This window comes from Pipistrellus hanaki (genome assembly GCF_964339955.1).
Source record: "Pipistrellus hanaki genome assembly, chromosome: 6".
NCBI classification, from domain to species: Eukaryota; Metazoa; Chordata; class Mammalia; order Chiroptera; family Vespertilionidae; genus Pipistrellus; species Pipistrellus hanaki.
The window spans coordinates 14,726,773-14,748,403 of record NC_140508.1 but is presented as its reverse complement, the minus strand read 5'-3'; the positions used below and the strand labels follow the sequence as shown (position 1 = coordinate 14,748,403).

General features: G+C 44.3%; 2 protein-coding genes across 2 annotated transcripts in view; one reads left to right on the top strand and one right to left on the bottom strand.

The window, feature by feature from the left end:
• Positions 1-275: 275 nt before the first annotated feature.
• On the bottom strand, positions 276-1,938 carry GP9 (glycoprotein IX platelet). Its single transcript, XM_084888970.1, has 2 exons — positions 1,835-1,938; positions 276-939 (listed from the first exon to the last, which is right to left on the bottom strand). The coding sequence occupies exon 2, from the start codon at positions 925-927 to the stop codon at positions 361-363; it is 567 nt and encodes a 188-aa protein (XP_084745096.1). The 5' UTR covers positions 928-939; positions 1,835-1,938; the 3' UTR covers positions 276-360.
• A 9,513-nt stretch (positions 1,939-11,451) lies between these two features.
• CSE1L (chromosome segregation 1 like) overlaps positions 11,452-21,631 on the top strand; it is a 42,310-nt gene continuing 32,130 nt past the window's right edge. The window contains exon 1 of the mRNA XM_084887086.1: positions 11,452-11,600. The gene's annotated coding sequence lies outside the window, so the exon portion shown is untranslated. The remainder of the gene's footprint in view (positions 11,601-21,631) is intronic.

The following is a 21,631-nucleotide window of genomic DNA, read 5'->3' as shown; positions in this document are numbered from 1 at the left end:
GGAATTTGATGTGCTGGGCTGCCTAGGATGGTCCATGTGGGAAGCTGGTACTACTAGAGAAGGGAGGGTGTGAGAACTGGTGTCCCAGGACCTGCAGGCACTGGGGAAAGGCTCTGGATATTCTGATTGTGGAATTGGAGGTGGCTGGTTGGAAGGAAGTGGGACAGCCCATTTTACTAGGAACTTGGGGGACAGAAAAGCACCTGTTGATATCTGCTAATAAAAAAAATGAACCCAGGTTTCCAGAAGGTCCTGAAAGGGAAAAAAAAAAAATATCTGAGCTTGGATAAAATGGCTGAGCAGCCAGTTTATTTCAAGTTACTGGTGGCTGATCAGAGCTGGTGGAGTCTGGACAGGGGCTCAGGCCTGGCCACTTGGCCCGAAGAACGAGCCTAGGAGCAGGGGCTCTCTGACGGTGCACAGTATACCTGCCAAGAGAGCCAGGCCGATTACGATCACAACCACCAGTGCCACATCCCACCAGACCCATGGATAGGCCCACGGTGTCTGTAGCTGCCAGCCGCAGTTGCCCAGCTCGTAGCCCGTGAGATGGCCCAGCGGGTGGAGGGTGGCGAAGCTGGGGCTGGCGCAGCGGACATCCAGCAGGGCTTCTGGCGTGTGGTCCTCCAGCCAGAGGTGCAGGTAGGTGAGGCTGCAGTCACAGTGCCAGGGGTTCTGCGTCACGTCGAGTGTCTGCAGCTGGACCAGGTGGTCGAAGGCGCCGGGAGGCACAGAACGAAGGCTATTATTGGCCAGCAGGAGGTGGCGGGTGTGGGGTGGCAGGGCAGGCAAGGATGTGAGCCCTTGGCCCCTGCAGTCCACCCACAGCCCCATGGTTTCCAGGGCCTGGCAGGTGCAGGGTGCAGGGCAGTCCTTTGTGGCTTCTGTGGCGGCCCAGAGCAGGAACAGGGCCCCCCAGGCAGGCATGGTGCAGGCTGGCTGCGGGGAGAGTGGCTGTGAGGTGAGGGAGGGACTGGTAGCCTGCACCCCATCCCAAGAACCAGCGGGTACCATAGGAACAATGGTATCTGACCCGTGAAACTGCCGCTGTGATGGTGGAAGGAGGTGAACTGTGCCCAACTTAGGCCTGGCTGACCCTCACTGAACACTCAGAGGCAAGAGACTGTAGGGGAGGGAGCAGCGGTAACTTTGGAAGAGGACAGGACTTCAGGAGGTGGGGGGAGCAGTCCCTGCTCCATGGTTTGCAGTCCTGGTCCTTGACCCGAAGGGCTGGGAAAGGCTGCTCCCAGCCTCCCTGCCTAAGCCCGGGGTTAGGCCAAAGGTGTGGCCTTCACAGACCACACCTCATCCCACCAATTCCGAACTGCTTGCCATGATGAAGTGAACTCTTATGTGGTACTCGATGTAGAAACCAGCACAAGGATACTGAGGTGGGGGCGGGAAGGGGACCCAGAAGGAGCCCCTCATCCAGGCTTGGGGAAACTGAGGCCCAGAGACAGAGGGATTTGCGCAGGGTCACACAGTAGCCTGGGCCAGAAACCAGGCTCAAACTCAGGTCTCATGAGCCCAGGTTTTCCGCCTGATTCTCTGCCTTGCCTCCACAACTGTTTCCCCCCCTTTCTAAGGCAAGCTCTTTCCAACCCCCAGGGCCTGGCACACGGCAGACTTTCAATGACTATTTGTTGAATAAACCAGTGAATATTGACTTAGCCAAGGAACAGGTGTCTCAGAAGGAAGGCCCCCACCCAACCACATCTTCTAGAAGGGAGCGCAGAAGTGGGCATGGAAGTAAGACTTGATGGCCCGCCTCCTCACCACCCGGAGGAGCCCCCGGTGTGGGAGGCAGTGCTGGGTAATAAGGAGGGCTTCTTACCTTCCAGGCTGCAGTCCAGTTCCCCTTTCTGTGACCTGAACCGTGCTGGTTGAGGCTGAGGTGGCAGTTCTGTGTAAATCAACTGATGGTGGCCACTGCTTGAGAGGGAGGAAGGAAGTGATAAAAAATAGCCTGGCTTATCCCCTGCATGCAGCCCTGGAGGGCCTATCTCCAGAGGCAGGGGGGCCTGGGGTCCGAGAGCCTTGGGCACAGAAGCCTAGGTCCCCTTGAGTGTGCAGAAGGAGTCCCAGAGTGCATCCCACTGTACCACCAGTGCCCACTGAGCCTCAGTGCAGGGTCTGGGGGAGGACCAAGGAGACCCTACTTCTGGGCCCAGGTGGTGGGGAGGGCTTCTAGGAGGAGGAGACCCTGGGAATGAGTGGCTCTGCTGGTGGTTCCTTTAGATCTCAGTTTTCCTTATCTGGAAAAGGGGAGCAATAAACCTGGTCCTATTTGCCTCAGAGATGTGGTTTGGACAGCAACCATGGGCAGGTCAAGAATTCTATTCAGGAGGGTGATTTAGTTTTAATAAACTGAGTTTATTAAGCAGGTGATTTAGTTTCTATAAACAGAGCTCTTGCCAGAGAGGCCCAGGAGTGGAACCCAAAATGGGGACCTGCTGAGAAGAAGGGGTCCTTCTGGCTATCTCCCATGGTCATGGCCAGTGTCAGCCAAAAATGCCAAACTCCCAGCCTAACAGCACTTAGGGCTGGAGACTGAGGTGCAGAGCCTCTGTGCTGCCAACTGAGGCCACACTGGAGCCTGAGCAGGGCCAGATGCTACCCCACCTAGGATGGGGGAAACCTGAAAGTTCTACCACTGATAATTGCTTTTAAAGCAGGATGACAACACTAGAAGTTGCAGGGCCAGGAAAGTCAAAGGCAAAGGGCTGTGGAGGGCTTTAAACACTCTATTTATATACCAAACCCACAGGAAAATTTCTGACGTTTGCAACGGAGTCTGGTATTTTTAATCTTCCAAGGCAGTGTTTCCCAAAGTGTGGTACGTGAACCCCCAGGGGTACGGGAAGTTTGGTGGGGATATGCACTGCACTGTGCTTAGCTGCACCTAATATTGATACATACTTTTTTTTTTTTTTTTTTTTTTTTTTTGACGAGGGATACTCAGCGTTACGAAAATTATAGAAGGGGTACACGTATGTCAAAAGTTTGGGAAACACTGTAATCTAAGGTGTTCTGCAACTCCTAACGCTCTTCCGTGAATGGAGTTGATATCATTCGTCTTTGTCATATGCTTCTCTCCACCAGAATGTCTGCTCCTTGAGAGATGGAGCCTTATCCATGCTCTTTGTGGTCAAAGTCATGGTTGACTGGCCCAGTGTCTGCACATTCAGGTCCTGCATTAGTGTGTGGCTGGGTGATTGCACGGGTGAATGAGTGGTTTACGTATACAAGATTTGACCAGCAGGGAGGAATCCCGGTCCCTTTTGAATTCTGACCTCCTTTTTGGGCAGGTGTTCAGAGGGGAGGCCTGGCTAGCTAAGCTTCTCTGAACACCTAGCACAGTGGCAGCTGTCAGCAATCTTCTGCTTCTAGAACACCTGGGAATTTTTAAAAATTTTTATTGAATTTATTGGAGTGACACTGGCCTATAAAATCACAGAGCTTTCAGTGCAAAACTCATCATCCGCGTGCCGCCAAGTCCAGTCTCCCCATGCCCACCATTTATCCCTCTTACCTTCTTCTGTGTGCCTTCCTCTCCCTTCCCTCCGTACTCACCATGCAGTTGTTGTCCGTGTCTGTGAGTGTGTGTTTTTCTTAACTCTGTCACCTTTGTTTAACCCAGAACCTCAAAATCCCGCCCCTCTGATAACTGTCAGTCTGTTCTCTGGTTTTGGTTTTTTTTTTGTTCATTAGATTCCACATGTAAGTGAAATCATATGGTACTTGTCTTTGTCTGACTGGCTTATTTTGCTTAGCATAATGCTCTCTAGGTCCATCCATGCTGTCACAAAAAAAAAAATGAGATTTTATTCTTTTGTATGGCTAAGTAGTATTTCATTGTGTAAATATGTACCACTGTTTTTTGTCCATTTATTAATGGGCACTTGAGTTGTTTTTATATATCACATCTCGTAAGTAATGCTGCAATGAACAGAGAAGTGCATATATTCTCTGGAATTAGTGTTTTGGGTTTCTTCAGATATATTCCCAGAAGAGGAATCTTTGGATCATAAAGCAGTTCTACTTTAAATATTTTTTGCCTCTTTTTAAATGCCTTTTTTTTTTTGGTAAATTTTAATTTTTAGTTTTTTTAAATTTGTTTTAATTGTTGGGAGTATGACAGATGTCCCCCATTTTCCCCACTTTGCCTCCAACCACCTGGCTCCTGTCCACCCCAGGCCTTCACCTCATTGACACAGTCTACGCATATATGCGTATAAATTCTATGGTTAATCTCTTCCTTCTCTCCCACCTCCCTTCCATCTGAGAACTATCAGTCTGTTCCATGCATCCTTATCTAAGGAACTATTTTGTTCATCAGTTTATTTTGCCCATTAGATTCCTCACATAAGTGAGATCATGTAATATTTGTTTTGCTTTTTATAACTTTCTCTGACTGGCTTAATACACTTAGGATAATCCCCTTCAGGTCCTTCTATGCTATCTCAAAGGGTAGTACATCCTTCTTATTTACAGTTCCATAGTATTCCATTGCTAAATGTACCACAGCTTTTTTATCTACTCACCTACTGATGGGTACATGGGCTGTTTCTAGACCTTAGCTTTTATAAATAATGTGGCTATGAACATAGGGGTACATATATCTTTTTTGGTGTTTTGGTATTCTTTTTTTTTTTTTTAAATATATTTTATTGATTTTTTTTTACATTTTTTAAATTATTATTTTTGTACATATACCAATGCCCCCCCCCCCCCCCCCCGTACATACCCTCCCTCCACAGAGTTTTGTGTCCATTGGTTGTACTTATATGCATGTATACAAGTCCTTCGGTTGATCTTTTTTTTTTTTTTTTTTTTTAAATATATTTCATTGATTTTGTACAGAGAGGAAGGGAGAGAGAGAGAGAGTTAGAAACATCGATGAGAGTCATCAATCAGCTGCCTCTTGCACACTGCCTACTGGGGATATGCCTGCAACCAAGGTACATGCCCTTGACCGGAATCGAACCCAGGATCCTTCAGTCCCCAAGCTGATGCTCTATCCATTGAGCCAAAGCAGTCTCGGCTTTCGGTTGATCTTTTATCTCCCCCAGATCTCTCCAACCTCCCCGCTGTAATTTGACAGTCTGCTTGTTGCTTTACTGTCTCTATATCTATCTTTTGGTTCTTCAGTTTATAATGTTCTTTATCATCCATAAATAAGTGAGGTCATGTGGTGTCTCTCTTTCATTGACTGGCTTGTTTCACTCAGCATGATGTTCTCCAATTCCATCCAGGTTGCTGCAAATGATGAGAATTTTTTCTTTTTTATGGCTGCATAATATTCCATTGTGTAAATGTACCATAGTTTTTGGATCCAATCATCTGCTGATGGGCACCTAGGCTGTTTCCAAATCCTAGCTATTGTGAATTGTGCTGCTATGAACATAGGGGTGCATATATCCTTTCTGATTGATGTTTCTAGCTTCTTGGGATATATTCCTAGGAGTGGGATTACTGGGTCAAATGGGAGTTCCATTTTCAGTTTTCTGAGGAAGTTCCATACTGTTCTCATTTTATTGATTTTTTACAAAGAGGAAGGAGAGAGATAGAGAGCTAGAAACGTCGATGAGAGAGAAACATCGACCAGCTGCCTCTTGCACACCCCCTACCGGGGATGTGCCCGCAACCAAGATACATGCATGCCCTTGACCGGAATTAAACCTGGGACCTTTCAGAACGAAGACTGACGCTCTACCACTGAGCCAAACCGGTTTCGGCTGTTTTGGTATTCTTTTTTTAAAAAATATATTTTATTGATTTTTACACAGAGAGTAATTGAGAGGGATAGAGAGTTAGAAACATCGATGAGAGATATACATAGACCAGCTGCCTCTTGCACCCCCCCTCCCCACTGGGGATGTGCCCGCAACCAAGGTACGTGCCCTTGACTGGAATCGAACCTGGGACCCTTCAGTCCGCCGGCTGACGCTCTATCCACTGAGCCAAACCAGTTTCGGCTGTTTTGGTATTCTTAATGGCAGTTTCATTTTTAATTTTTTGAAAAAACTCCATGCTGGTTTTCTACAGTGACTGCATCAGTCTGCATTCCCACCAACAGTGCACTAGGGTTCCCTTTTCTCCACACCCTGACCAGCACTTGTTATTTGCTGATTTATTGATTGTAGTCATTCTGGCAGGAGTGAGGTGATACCTCATTATAGTATGCTGAACTGATTATATGTTATGCTGCAAACTAAAATGTGAAAATATATTTCACTCTTTCAACAAATACAAAGGTCAACTTGAGTGTGAAATAGTGGTAATTTTTGTAAAATATTATAACATAATGATATTTACTGGGGCAGCATGTAGGAACATTCATTACATAATAAGACTTTCAGCTGAAACTGGTTTGGCTCAGTGGATAAAGCGTCAGCCTGCAGATTGAAAGGTCCCAGGTTCGATTCCGGTCAAGGGCATGTACCTTGGTTGCAGGCACATCCCCAGTAGGGGGTGTGTAGGAGGCAGCTGATACATGTTCCTCATCGATGTTTCTAACTCTTCCTTCTCCCTCCCTCTCTATAAAAAATCAATAAAATATTGAAAACACACATACACACACAAAAACACTGAAACCTGTAAAGAATTTAAAAAAAAGAGAGAGCATTTTAAAAATAAGGGCATAGAAGACATAAATTTAATATATCACCTACAGTTAATATCCTGACTAGTGAAAGACCAAATGATATATAATTTTTTTGTTTTAAAAAATACATTTTATTGATTTTTTACAGAGAGGAAGGGAGAGGGATAGAAAGTCAGAAACATCGATGAGAGAGAAACATCGATCAGCGCCTCTTACACACCCCCTACCGGGGATGTGCCCACAACCAAGGTACATGCCCTTGACCAGAATCGAACCCGGGACGGTTGAATCCGCAGGCCGACGCTCTATCCACTGAGCCAAACCAGTTTCGGCTGATATTTGTTTTTACTGGGTGAAGTATTTACCATGTGCATGCATGTTTAAAAAGAAAATTGCATCCATTTTAAAAAAAGGTAAGAAACCACAACCTGACACCCCTTAATTTCAGGTGTCAATACTCTTTGGTATCCCAAAGATATTAAAAAACAGACTTGCTCTTTCCAAACACAGCCAGAAGTGTCCATGGCCTTTGAGTCTCAATAAGAGATAAGATTATCTTCTTTGTGGAACACATCATAGATAATTCATCTTTTCAGAGGGTCAACACTAGACAGATGGGTGTTACCGGGGTTTGGCAAGAAAGAAAACTACAGGAATACAGACAGACCTTGTTTCATTGTGCTTTATTGTTGTTCAGAGATGTTGCATTTTTTTCAAATTGAATGCAAGGCCCTCCACCAGCAAGAAGATCACGACTCACTCTTCTTGTGGTTGCAAAGGGTGAGGAGAGAGAGCACGCCTAGAGCTATGTCTATAGACATGATAATCTTGGCCCAGCTCAACGGCTTCCTGCAGAAACTGGCAGAGATGCTACACTGATGCAGGGTGCCAGCCAGCCTCCTTCTGATGAGCTCTCAGAGATGGAACCAGCACCAGCACCAGAGGAAAATGTCCAGGTCCAGCTGAGCAGATTAGTATAATGAAGGTGATTACTGTACTATTGCTGCAATGGTAAAAATACATCTTTTTCCACCAATGTTCTAATAACATACCTTTCTTAACAGGCTTTGCCTACTTAAATAGGGCATTTCATTCAACATTCAACAAATATTTATTGAGTAGCTACTGTGTGCTAGGTGCTGGGGTACAGCTGTAAGTAAAATAAAATCTTTGGTCTTAAGAGGGTCCTTAGTCAGCTGGAGGAAAAAGAATTAACAAAGACAATCAAATGTTATGAAGAAAACAGAATGAGCCCTGGCCAGATAGCTCAGTTGGTGAAAGCACTGTCCTAATATACCAAGGCTGTGGGTTCGACCTTCATCAGGGCACATACAAGAGTCAACTGAGTGCATAAGTGGAACAATAAATCAGTGTTTGCTTTTTCTATTTCTTTCAAATTAAAAAGAAAAAAGAATGATAAAATGGAGCTGGGGTGCCAGATACAATGCAAGACACTTCCTTCAATGTGAATTTTAGGTAAACCATGTATGGTTATTTTAGTATAAATATGTTCCATACAACATTTATATTAAAAAATTATGCATTGCTTTTCTGAAGTTCACATTGAACTGGGTGTCCTGTATTTCATTTTCTAAGTCTGGCAACCCTATGCCATGTTATGGGGGGTGAAGAGTGGATAATTTCAGACAGGTGGAAGGCCTCTTTGAGGAGGTGACATTTGAACTGGAATCTGAATGTACAGACGGAGCCAGTCATTCAGGGATCTAGAAAAAGAGCATTTTAGGCAGAGGGAAGAGGAAGTATGAATGCTCTAAGGTGGAAATAAGCTAGGAGCTTGGAAGAACAGGAAGGAAGAAAGAGTGGCTGAGCTGAGAGAAGGTGACTGGGAGAAAGGAGGAAGGTGATGAGGTCAGACAGGCTGGAAGAGGTCAAATCCTGTAGGGTTTGTGGCTATAATGAGTACTTTTACCAAAACTTATGTTCATAACCTTTTCATTCAAGAACAACAACTTTTTATTTTTTTAATTTATATATATATATATATATATATATATATATATATATATATATATATAAATTGATTTTACACAGAGAGGAACAGAGAGTTAGAAACGTCGATGAGAGAGAAACATTGACCAGCTGCCTCTTGCACACCCCACACTGGGGATGTGCCTGCAACCAAGGTACATGCCCTTGACCGGAATCGAACCCGGGACCTTTTGGTCCGCAGGCTGACACTATCCACTGAGCCAAACCTGTCCCGTCAAGAACAACAACTTTTTACATTTTATCCACAGGAACTGCTTTTACATGTGACAGTGCTGTCAAAGATAAGCAAAGCCAAAGACTGATTAGGCTGTGAAAACAGATTTTCTTTAGTAACTAATGACAGTAGGGGAGAAAGCTGAGCTCCATTCTGACTTGTGCAGAGGTAATTCGACATTTTAAAGGGAGAATGAGGGAATAAGAGAGTAAGCAAAAGCTCAAGTGAAAAGTTACAAAAGGCTGATCAACATATAAGTGATTAGACCAGCCTAGCCAGTTTAGTGGATAGAGCTTTGTGCCGAAGGGTCCCAGGTTTGATTCTGGTCAAGGGCACATAGCTCGGTTGCAGGCTTGATCCCCTGTCCTTGGTCGGGGCACATGCAGCAGGTTACCAATAGATATGTCTCTCTCACAATCATGTTTCTCCCCCTCCCTTCCACTCCCTCTAAAAATCAAAGGAGAAAGCCTCAGGTGAGGATGATCTAAAAATGAAGAGCCTGCTCCCTTAAAAAAAAGAAAAGTGATTAGACCAGCTGTGTCTGCTCGCTAGCATTTCCCTAAGTTAGGCTTCTAGAGGAGCTACCTTCCTGCTGATCAGATTTCAAGGGATTGGCTTTGAGGCCCTTAAGGACACTCCTGAATTGTGGAAGATACACATACATTCTCAAAGGGACAGAGGAAAAGTTTACATTTGTAAGACCTTTTAATCAAATGCTCTAAGGAAGGGTAGTTGGGGCCTATCCTCAGGTGTTGGCTGGAAAAACGGTAAATTCTCCTGGCAGCATTGAACAACCTGTGCTTCACTTGTCCCAGGTCAGTGACCGGCAAACTCATTACTCAACAGAGCCAAATATCAACAGTACGACGATTGAAATTTGAGAGCCAAATCTTTAAAACTTAAACTCTATAGGTATTAACTTAATTAGGGTACTCCTAAGCTGGCCTTTGCTAAAAACTCAAGGGGCCAAAGAGCCACATGTGGCTCACGAGCTGCAGTTTGCCAACCACTGTCCTAGGACCTAGGGAAATGGCCTTCTGCTACGAGAAGCCATGTTTGATCACCTTTTAGGGAAGAGCTCAATGAAGTTAAAAAGGAACAAATAAATTCCAAAACTAGAGCAGTGCTCTCCAACCCATCTAATCCTGTATAGAAAATGGTTTCCCTCTGTTCCAGCTAACTAGCAGAAATCAAAGTAATCATAAAAAAAGAGAATTCCCTTGCACTGACGGAAAGAAGTGAATTATGCAAAAAATGGAGACACAAAATAGGGGCCAAACAGTGTACAGATGATGTGTTGTAGAACTGTGCACCTGAAAGCTGTATAACTTTGTTAGCCCGTCTCACCTCAATAAATTCAATAAAAAGGGCAAAAAAGAAAAAAAGCACCAAAAATTCTAGTATGGGAGTCCACAGAAAGGAGAAAATGAGCACAGGTGAGATCCAAGAGTAAAAAAACCCCTTTTTTCCCTCCAAGATATATCCTGAAGCTGTCCACTTCTCTCCATATTCATGCTATACACCCTAATTCAGGCCATAACATCTTCCTGGATGTCTCCAGCAGCCTTCTCACTGGTCTCCCTGCTTCATGCTCTCCCCTCCTCCCCCCATACAGTCCATTCTCCAAGCAGCAACTCATGGGTCTTTTAAAATCTAAAGTTGGTGGTCATGCACTTAAGACATAGTCCAAACCCTGGCTTATGAGGCTTACATCGTCTGGCCCAGGCTGGCCTAATTTCATCTTTTTTTTTTTTTTTTTAATTCTTTGTGAATATATAATATATATATATATATACATATACATATACATATATATATATATATATATATATATATATATATATATATAATTTTATTGATTCTTTACAGAGAAGAAGAGAGGGAGAGTTAGAAACATCGATGAGAGAGAATCATCGATCAGCTGCCTCTTGCACACCCCTACTGGGGATGTGCCCACAACCAAGGTACGTGCCCTTGACCGCCCGGGACCTTTCAGTCCGCAGGCCGGCGCTCTATCCACTGAGCCAAACCGGTTTCGGCCTAATTTCATCTTGTAACAGGCTCCACTTCATTAAGCCCCAGGCTTATTCCTGACCCAGAGCCTTTGCTACGGCTGTCCCCTCCTCCTGAAATGCTCTCCAGGTTGATTGACACGCACCTGTCTCCTTGTTGAAACTCGGGCCAATTTTCACCTGTTCAGAGTCCTTCGAGGACCCTCCCATTGACCTTCCAAGTCACTGCCTGCCATATCATCCTGGTTTTAATTTTTATCCTTCTAGCACTTATAACGATATGAAATTACCTTGTTTATTCTGTTTCTCCTTCTAACATAACAAACTTGTCTGAGTTGCTATGGTCATGACTTTGGGCAGTTCGTACAAGACTTAATACATGCTTGACATCAAGCCAAATATCAAAATAGCTCACAATCCAGCAGCCACTCAACCTGAATCTGTGCTTATTTCAGGAAAATGGGGATTGCGAAGCCTGTTAGAACCTTCTGAGCCCAATGGCATTGTCGCTAGTGACGTCAGCGCAAACACAGAGCCGGGGACATGCAAATCAGAGATTGGTCCTTCGAATTTGGGCGGGGCCTGGCCCCGCCCCCGCCCCCTGCCGCTGCCCCGTCCACGCATGCGCCCAGACCACAGCCTCGCCGCCGCGCCATTTTGCCGGGTTTGAATGTGCGGTGGAACGGCGGCAGGAGTGGGTAGCACGGCTGCAGTGCGCGGCCGAGATTTTTCTTCTCTGTTCCCATATCCCCACCAGGTAAGGCCGGGGTGTGCACGGCCTGGCAGGCTGGCCTCTGGGGATCCCGCTGGGGAAGGGCTGAGGCACTCCCTGCATTCCCGAGCGCTGGGGAGCCAGGACCGCGCCTCCGGGAGAGAGCGGAACGTGGGCCTGTGTGTCGGGCGCAGCCCCGGAACCAGGTCTTTGCTTTCGCTCACCGGCCTCGCTTTGCTTCGCCTCTCCTCGCCTCGCGGTGTCTCGGGTCTGAGGCTCGCCGGGCCTGTAGCGGGTCGAGGACAGCCGCGGCGCGGCCTAACGCGCCTGTGCGCCCGCCCCTTCCCCTGTAGCGCCGTTCCGATTGGCTGCGCCGCCGCGTGTCGCTCGGGAAGGCCGCCTTTCATTGGTCATGGCCGCGCGTCCGTTCCCGGGGACCCGGTCACCCGCAACGTGGGTGGAGTGGCGCGGCGAGGCCTGTCTGGCTGCTCCGCGGAGGATGCCGGCCGCCACCGACCACCCCTCCCCTGGACTCACCTTCTTGAGGAGGAGTGTGCTTCATTTTCTCCGACTGTAAAAATGGGCATGGTGACACCTCCCTTGGCTGAGTTGTCTGTCAGGATTAAATTCTGGTCCGTGGACCTGCCCTGTAGCATGGGGACACCCCCTTGGGGGAAACGCTGCATGGCTTGGCAATTCGGAGCACGGGCTCTGGAATTAGAACGCCTGGGTTCGTTCTAAGAGTTAGCCTCTCCCTAGGAGCGGGAGCCTAGAGCTATTCCACCTGTCTGAGTCTCCATTTCCTTATCTGTAAAAATGGGGCTGAAAACGTAGTCTTCCTGGTAAAGTGGCCGTGAGGACCCACGGAGTTATTACCGCGCTTTACAGTCCCATCGCAGGTGACCTCCCCACCCATCTGTCCTCGTTAGCCACGGTGGACATACTGACCCGCCTTTCTTTTTTTTCTTAAATGTTCCAAGCTCACGCCCACTATCAAGCATTTGGACAGGCCTTTCATTTGCGTGGAAACGAACAACATCAGACCTTTGCAAGGCTGGGTCCCTGTCCTTCATGTTTTACTCATCTTAGTTAGACCTTCTTGGACACACCTTTCCTTAACTCTTCACTTTGCACCAGTTTTTTTTTTTTATATGAACAAATTATTTATGACAGCAAGTTGGTCATTTGTTTATTTGACATGTAACTGAGTTCCTGCATTCTGTTGGAGTTGCTAATAGCAGGTCCCAGAATAGTCTCTAGTTCAGAAGGGGATTTATGTTTTAGCTGGCTGGCTGACATTGACTCATTCGTTAATTCATATGTCAAATGCTCATTCGTTAGTTCATGTATCAAATGTTTACTGAATGTCTACTATGTGCCAGGCAATGTTGAAGGTCCTTTACATATAGAGACAAAAACATGCAAAGTCCCTGTCCTAAGGAGTTTACAAATAACAGATGATAAGTCAAAGATACTTGAGATGATGATTAATGCCGTTAACAGTATAACCAGGATAAGGTACATAAGAGGTGTGGAAGGCCCTTTTGAAGAGTTGATAGCTGACAGTTGAATGATACTCAATATTAAATTAAAGGAAGAACAGTGTTACAGGCACAGAGAAGTGTCTTGGCTGGTTCAAGGAATAGAAAGGCTTTTGTGGCTGGAACATAGTGTGAGACAAGGCAAGGAGAAGTTAGGAAATGAAGTTGACAGGTGAAAGATTGCATGGGATTCTTGCCATGGTAAAGGGGTTTGGACTTTTAATACTTATAATTATGAGGGGTCTAAGACTTTGATTGAGATATGTACAGTGCTACAGGTACAAAATGAAGAAAGTGAAATGCAGATTTGAGTTTATTTAAAAACTCAGTAAAATAGATTTTTTTTTTTTTTTTTTAAATATATTTTATTGATTTTTTACAGAGAGGAAGAGAGAGGGATAGAGAGTTAGAAACATCGATGAGAGAGAATCATCGATCAGCTGCCTCCTGCACACCCCCTACTGGGGATATGCCCGCAACCAAGGTACATGCCCTTGACCGGAATCGAACCCGGGACCTTTCAGTCCACAGGCCGACGCTCTATCCACTGAGCCAAACCGGTCCCGGCAAAAAAACTCAGTAAAATAGATTTAGTTAACTTCTGTAATCCTCCCAACACACACACACACACACACACACACACACAGTTTCTAACATGCTGCCTTGCATAAATCTCAGTGGATAGAATAAATTTGCATGTGGCAAAGAGACTAGGTGATTGTTTTTGTTTATAGCTCATATATATTGATGTAAATGCTTGGCAACAGTAAACTTTCAAGATTTCAGAGTCAGCATTTCAACACAGGAAAAAAGAATGGAAAGTGAGTCAATTAAATCACTGTTTTCAAAATGTGTTCCATAATAAAGTGGCCAAGTAATGTAGGAACTCTGAATTAAACAATGTTAATCTGAGAACGTTCCATTAGAGTTCCTGAATCTTTAAAATGAATCTCTAAAAAAGGGAGGAATACACCAACCAGATCTGAAATATGGCTGACATGTACACATAAGGAACTGTTTGACACTGAAATTGGGACTCAAAAGAACTGTTGGCCCAGAAGGGAATTCACTACAGACTGATTCATTTGCCTCTCAGCATAACCATTATGGCTTGTGTCAGTTTCAGTTCTTACAAGGGTATTTCTTGGATCACATGATCTCACACGTCTAGAGGAAATAACGAACAACATAAACTGATGAACAAAAACAGACCCAGAGAAAAAGAAGCAGCGATCAGACTGTCAAACCTCAGAGGGAAAGTAGGGGTAAGGGGAAGAGATCAACTTGTGTGCATGCATATGGGTCTAGCCAGTGGCCATGGACAACAGGGGGGTGGGGCCTTGTGTGGGGAGGGGTTTGGGATGGGAATGGGGGGATGAGGACAATTTTATTGATACCATAATCAATTAAATAAATAAATAAATAAATAGGGAGGAATATTTGTTGCACTTTCCAAACTTTGGACATAAAAACCAGAAAGGGCCGGGACCGGTTTAGCTCAATGGATAGAGCGTCAGCTTGGGGACTGAAGGGACCCGGGTTCGATTCCGGTCAAGGGCATGTACCTTGGTTGCGGGCATATCCTCAGTAGGGGGTGTGCAAGAGGCAACTGATCGATGACTCTCTCTCATCGATGTTTCTAACTCTCTCTCTCCCTTCCTCTCTGTACAAAATCAATAAAATATATTAAAAAAAACAAAACAAAAAAAACCCCAGAAAGGGTAGCCTCTTAATAAATTGTGTGTGTGGTTGAGTGGGATTTTATAATTCATCTCCGTAGTGTGGTTTGTCCTGGGTGGAAGGATGTGAATAGACAGGTGGTGGTATCTATTAACTCAGTCAGAATGTTGGCTTCTCTTGTGATAAAAATGTTTTCTAATTAAGGGAAAGGACAGTAGTAGTAAGGAAAATATAGATAGTTTCAAACAGATTGTCCTTCTTAGAAGGTGTGGTTTCTGGTTGTGGAGTAGTACTCTGCACAAGCATAGCATTAGCTTATTGCCCATTTCTAGTGCCCCCCCTCCCCCCCAAAATATATATATATATACACACACACACATATATATTTATTGATTTCAGAAAGGAAGAGAGAGGGAGAGAGAGAGAAACATCAGTAATGAGAGAAAATCATTGATTGGCTGCCTCTTGTATGCTCCACACTGGGGAATGAGCCCACAACCCGGACTTGTGCCCTGACCTGAAATCAATCCTGACCTGGTTTATAGGCTGATGCTCAATCCATGAGCCACACCTTCAAGTCTTTTTTTTTTTTTTTTTTTTTTTAATATTTTTAAAAATATATTTTATTGATTTTTTTTTTTTTTTTTTCAGAGAGGAAGGGAGAGGGATAAAGAGCTAGAAATATGGATGAGGGAGAAACATAGACCAGCTGCTTCTTGCACACCCCCTACTGGGGAAGTGCCCACAACCAAGGTAAATGCCCTTGACCGGAATCGAACCTGGGACCTTTCAGTCCGCAGACCGACCCTCTGTCCACTGAGCCAAACCGGTTTCGGCACACCTTTAAGTCTTATTTAAAATCTGAGTCATGGACTTCTTCCTCTCCCTAATTCCCATCTGGCTGTTCTTTTTAAACTATTTACCAGCCCAAGGGTCCTATAATATTAATATATTCCACTTGCATAAAATTTTTACCCATTTTTAAAATATATTCCTATTGTACATTACATCATGAAACTGTTAAGTATTGAGGAACCCACATTAATTGATCTCAGCCTCTAAGTCCACTATTCCCCAAAGGGGCTATGTACTCTTCCTGTATCTGTTATTTTGCTCATTATTTCCTTCATGAGATGGGTCATGGTACGTACTTTGCCTTTCCAAGTCTGTAGAACCTTCAAATTCAGTTCAAGCAAGACTAGAGCCTCTGGGAAATCTTGGACCATTGGATACGCAGCAACTCTCTTAACCTCCTAGCAGTTAAATTACTATCAATGTGATTCATTTGATACTTCTACAGGGAACAAATATATTTCCGAATTCAGAATTTTTACTGAGGATCATGCAACATCTCAGTGGAGCTTTGGGTAGTACCCTGCAATCAAACACATTCTTTTTCTTTTGTTAATATATTTTTATTGATTTCATAGAGGAAGGGAGAGGAAGAGAATCGTTGATTGGCTGTCTCTTGCGTGCCCCCTTGGGAATCAAACCGTGTCTTCCTGGTTCATAGATGGAAACTCAACCACTGAGCCCCATCAGCCTGTCCACATTATTTCTTTAGTGAAAGAAATTTACATACTAAGTGAGAAGGAATTACAGGTCTGTAGTAGGTATTTCAGTTGTGTCTTGTCTTCCAGCTACTAAGCTTCTTTGAGCACCTGAATTTGATTGATAATTTTCTGGTAGTAAAGTAAATATAATACATAGTTAGTTGTATATTAGAACTATCTAGAAGAATACAAGAGAATAAAAATTCCCCATATCTATCAGGTAGATATTAACACCCTTTACATTTGGAGTGTATTTTTAGTTTTTTCTATACATTTGGCTATATGTAAATTTTTGCACAGTTTGAATAATGTATACTTAACCTCTTTTCCCCTTAGCTTTAATACATTTTACAAAAATTATTATAAACTTAATTTTTTCTTTGTCATAGAGGCTCCAAATTAATTTGGTGCATGGTTGCCCTGAAAAGGCTACCTTTCCCCCGGTTCCCTAGGAGCTACTTGTGACTGCCCCGATTCACATTCCTGCCCACAGTAAACAGTGTTTCCTTTCTCCACATCCTCACCAACATTTGAAGTTTCTTGTCTTTTTGACAGTAGCCATTTTAACAGGTGTTAGGGGATAGCTCCTGGTTTTGATTTGCATTTCCCTGATGATCAGTGATGTCGAGTATCTTTTCATGTACTTTTGTTGGCCATCTGTATGTCTGGGAAAATGTTAATGCAGATCCTCTGTCCATTTTAATTTATTTTTTAATCTTTATTATTGAAAGTATTACATGTCTCCTTTTCCCTCCCATTGACCCCTTCTGGCCTGTCTCTTCTCCATCCTCCCAGGCCTCCACCACCCTATTGTCTCTGGGATTGGCATATATGCCTACAAATTCTTTGGTTGATCTCTTCCCATCCACCTACCCACCCACCATCTTCCCTCTGAAATTCTGCAGTCTGTTCTATACTCGATGTCTCTGGATCTATTTTATCATCTATTTTGTTCATTAGATTCCATGTATGAGTGAGATCATGTGATATTTGTCTTTCTCTGACTGGCTTATTTCACTTAGCACTGTGGTCCGCAAACTGAGGCTCTTGAGCCACATGTGACTCTGGCCACTTGAGTGTGTCTCCTCCGCAAAATACCACAGCCTGGGCAATTCTATTTTGAAGAAGTGGTGTTAGAAGTTTAAGTTTAAAAAAGTTGGCTCTCGCCGAAACCGGTTTGGCTCAGTGGATGGAGCGTTGGCCTCTGGACTGAAAGGTCCCGGGTTCGATTCCTGTCAGGGACATGTGCCTTGGTTGCGGGCATTTCCTCAGGGGGGGGGGGTGTGCAGGAGGCAGCTGATCGGTGATTATCTCTCATCGATGTTTCTAGCTTTCTATCCCTCTCTCTTCCTCTCTGTAAAAACTCAATAAAAAAGTTGGCTCTCAAAATAAATTTCAATCGATGTACTGTTGACATTTGGCTCTTTTGACTAATGAGTTTGCCGACCACTGACTTAGCATAATACTCTCCAGGTCCCTCCATACTGTCTCAAAGGGTAAGAGATCCTTCTTTTTTATTACTGCATGGTATTCCATGGTGTAAATGTACAACTTTTTCTATCCACTTGTCTACTGATGGGCATTTGAGCTGTTTCTAGATTTTAGCTATTGTAAATTGAGCTGCATGAACATAGGGATGCATGCATTTTTTTCTGATTGGTGTTTCTGGTTTCTTAGGATATATTCCTAGAAGTGGGATCACTGGGTCAAATGGCAGTTTTCCATCCCCCAGGAAACCCCAAACTGTTTTCCAAAATGGCTTTCTGCATTCCCATCAGCAGTGTACGAAGGATCCCTTTTCTCCACATCATGGCCCACACTTGTCATTTGTTGATTTATTGATGGCAGCCATTTTGGCAGGTGTGAGGTGATACACATTGTCATTTTAATTTGCATCTCTCTGATGATCAATAAAGTTGAGATTTTTTCATTTGTGTCTTGGTCATCTGTATGTCCACTTTGGAGAAGGGTCTTTTTAAGTTCTTTGCCCATTTTTAATTGGATTACTTGTATTTTGTTAATTTGTATGAGTTCTTTATGTAGTTTGCATATTAACTCTTTGTCAGATGTATCATTGCCAAATATGTTCTTCCATACAGTGGGCTCCCTTTTTGTTTTGTTGATGGTTTCCTTCGCTGTGCAGTCTTTTTCTTTTGCTGTAGTCCCATTTGTTTATTTTCTCTTTAGTTTCCTTTTCCCTGAGACATGTATCTGTAAATATATTGGTAAGAAAGATGTCTGAGATTTTGCTGCTTATGGTTTCCTCTAGGATTTTTATTTTTTTGAGGTAGGCCTGTAATGCTATGATTCTTCCGTCTTAAGACTGCTTTTGCTGTGTCTCAGAGATTTAGCCTCCATGTGTTTAAATGTTTTGAATGTTTTTACTGTAGTTGATTTCTAATTTCATTCCATTGTGATTTGAGATGTTTGATATGATTTCAATCTTATTGAACTTGTAAGAGACTTGTTTTTGTGCTAACGTGTGGTCTTATCTTTGTGAATGACCCACGTGCACTTGAGAAGAATGTAAATTCTTCCCTTTGGTGTGAAATGTTCTGTAAATGTCAATTAAATCCATCTAATCCAATGTGTGATTTGGAGTTACTGTTTCCTTGTTAATTTTTTTTTTTAATTTTTATTGTTCATATTATTACAAGTGTTCCTTTCCCCCCCCTTCCCCACTCCCCATTGTCCTCATCCATAGGTGCACAGTTTATGTTCAGTCTCTTCCCACATCCCCTTCTCCCCTTTTCCCCAAGAATCATTAGTTCACTCCCCTTCCATACCTCTGATTCTATTATATTCAACAGTTAATATTGTTCATCAGATTTTTTTTTTAATTTCCTTGGTTTTTAGATTCACTTGTTGATAGTTACGTATTTGTTGTTCATAATTTTTATCTTTATTTACTTTCTCTTCTGAGAGAACCCCCTTCAGCAATTCATATAATTCTGGTTTGGTGGTGATGAACTCCTTTAGCTTTTTTTTATTAGTGAAGCTCTTTATCTGACCTTCGATTCTGAGTGATAGCTTTGCTGGGTAGAGTATTTTTGGCTGTAGGTTCTTGCTATTCATCACCTTGAATATTTCTTGCCATTCCCGTCTGGCCTGCATGGTTTCTGTTGAGAAATCAGCTGACAATCGTATAGGTGCTCCTTTATAGGTAACCACCTGCTTAGCTCTTGCTGCTTTTAATATTCTCTCTTTGTCCTTTGCTCTTGGAATCTTAATTATGATTTGTCTTGGTGTGGTCCTCTTTGGATTCCTCTTATTTGGAGTTCTGTGTGCTTCCTGGACTTGTAAGTCCAATTCTTTCCCCAGGTGGGGGAAGTTTTCTGTCACTATTTCTTTCAGTATGTTTTCGATATCTTGCTCTCTCTCATCTTCTGGGACCCCCATGATTCTGATGTTGGATCGTTGAAGTTGTCCCAGAGGTTTCTTACATTATCTTCAATTTTCTGGATTCTCTTGCCGTCTAGCTTCTGCAGAGGAGTGTCTTCTGGCTCTTTATGTTCCAAATCTTTGACTTGATTCTTGCGATCTTCTATTCTGATTTTAGGACTCTGTATAATATTTTTATTTCAGACAATGTATTCTTTATTTCTTGTTGATCCCTTTTCATATCCTCATAGGTCTCATTTATTTTATCAGCCTTTTCTAGGAAACTCTTGAAAAACCTTATAAGTGTGGTTTTGAACTCTATATCCAGTCGCTTTTTGTCCTCCATTTCTTTCGTTTGTGATCTATTTGGTTTAGGCATTTTCGCAGGCAGCTTTTCTGATGGGGCGGAGTTTCAGGGTGGAGCCTACAGCCTTGGCTTCCGTCAGCCCCGCCCTGTGGGACTCCTGAGACTCAGGGTCCTTCAGTACTTGTTGCAAGCACCTCTGAGAGAAAGGTGCCCTCGATTTTCGCCTGCTACCAAACAGTGTAGGCTCTCCTGCAATGGGCCCGAAACTGGGGTTCAGTTCAATTGGAAGTGGAGTTGGAGGTGGCGTTCAGAGCAGTCCGGAGCCCCTGTCTCCTTCCCACCAGGGCAGTCCTACGTCACAGCCGGCCGTCCCTTCTCTGCGCGCAGTGTGCGCACCTCTAGGAACCTCCTTTTGCCGCTTCCCTGGGTTCCGCCTTACAGCCCAGCTCCCTCTGGATGAGCCTGGGTCCCCGGGGTCTGGCCTAGAATGGGGGTTCAGAGCAGTTGGGGGCCCAGCACAGTCGGAGTGTTTATCTCCTTCCCGCTGGGGAACGCCAGCCAGGCACTCGGCCTCCCTCCTCTCTGGCTCCGTCCTCTCTGCGCGCCGCGTGTCTCTGTACCTTGGGCTTTTACAGTTCCTCTGCGCTTCCTTCTGGTTTTCTCCTTGCTTCTCGTTGTAGAATTTCCAGTCAGTCGACTTTCCTGTAGTTCTGGGTAATGTCCATTTTATATTTTAGTTGTATTTTATTGAAATTGTTGCGTGCGGCTGCGGCTAGGTGCCTACCCGAGCAGCCATCTTGGATTCTCTCCTTGTTAATTTTTTGTTTGGAAGATCTATCCAGTAAAGTCAGCGGGATAGTAAAGTCCCTAGTATGTATAACTGTATTGTTGTCTATCTCTCCTTTAGAGGCCTCCAAAAGTTTTTATATGTATACTAGAGGCCTGGTTCATGAAATTATTGCATGGGTGGGGTCCCTGGGCCTGCCCAGCGATCAGGGCCTATCATGACCAGGGCCTGCCAGCTGCCGGACAGGGCCTGCCAGCTGCCGGACAGGGCCTGCCAGCTGCCGGACAGGGCCTGCCAGATGGGGGGAATGGCCGAGGGAGGTTTGCTGGCCCAGGGGGAGGGACCAAGGGAGGTTGGCTGGCTGTGGGAGATTGGCTGTGGGAGCGCACTGACCACCAGGGAGCAGCTCCTGTGTTGAGTGCCTCCTTCTGGTCATTGCACATCATAGCAACTGGTTGACCAGTCATTCTGTCATAATGGTCGCTTGGGCTTTTACATATATAGATCTGTATACACACACACACACACACACACACACACACATTTATATGTATATTTAGTTCTCACCAGAGGATATTTTTCTATTGATTTTTAGAGAGTGAAAGTGAGAGGAAAAGACAGGGAGGCAATATCAATGTGAGAGGAACACATCGATTGGTTGCCTCCTGCACGAGCCCCAACCAGGGTCTGGGTCGGGGAGGAGCCTGCAACCAGGATCAAACCCGGGACTCTTCAGTTCGCAGGCCAGTGCTCTATCCACTGAGCCAAACCAGCAAGGGCAGAAGTTTTTAAATATATTTAGGTGCTGCTATATTGGGTGCATATAT

Bases quoted from the DNA above. Each gene is read 5' to 3' on its own strand.
- GP9 (XM_084888970.1), bottom strand. From the start codon at position 927: ATGCCTGCCTGGGGGGCCCTGTTCCTGCTCTGGGCCGCCACAGAAGCC.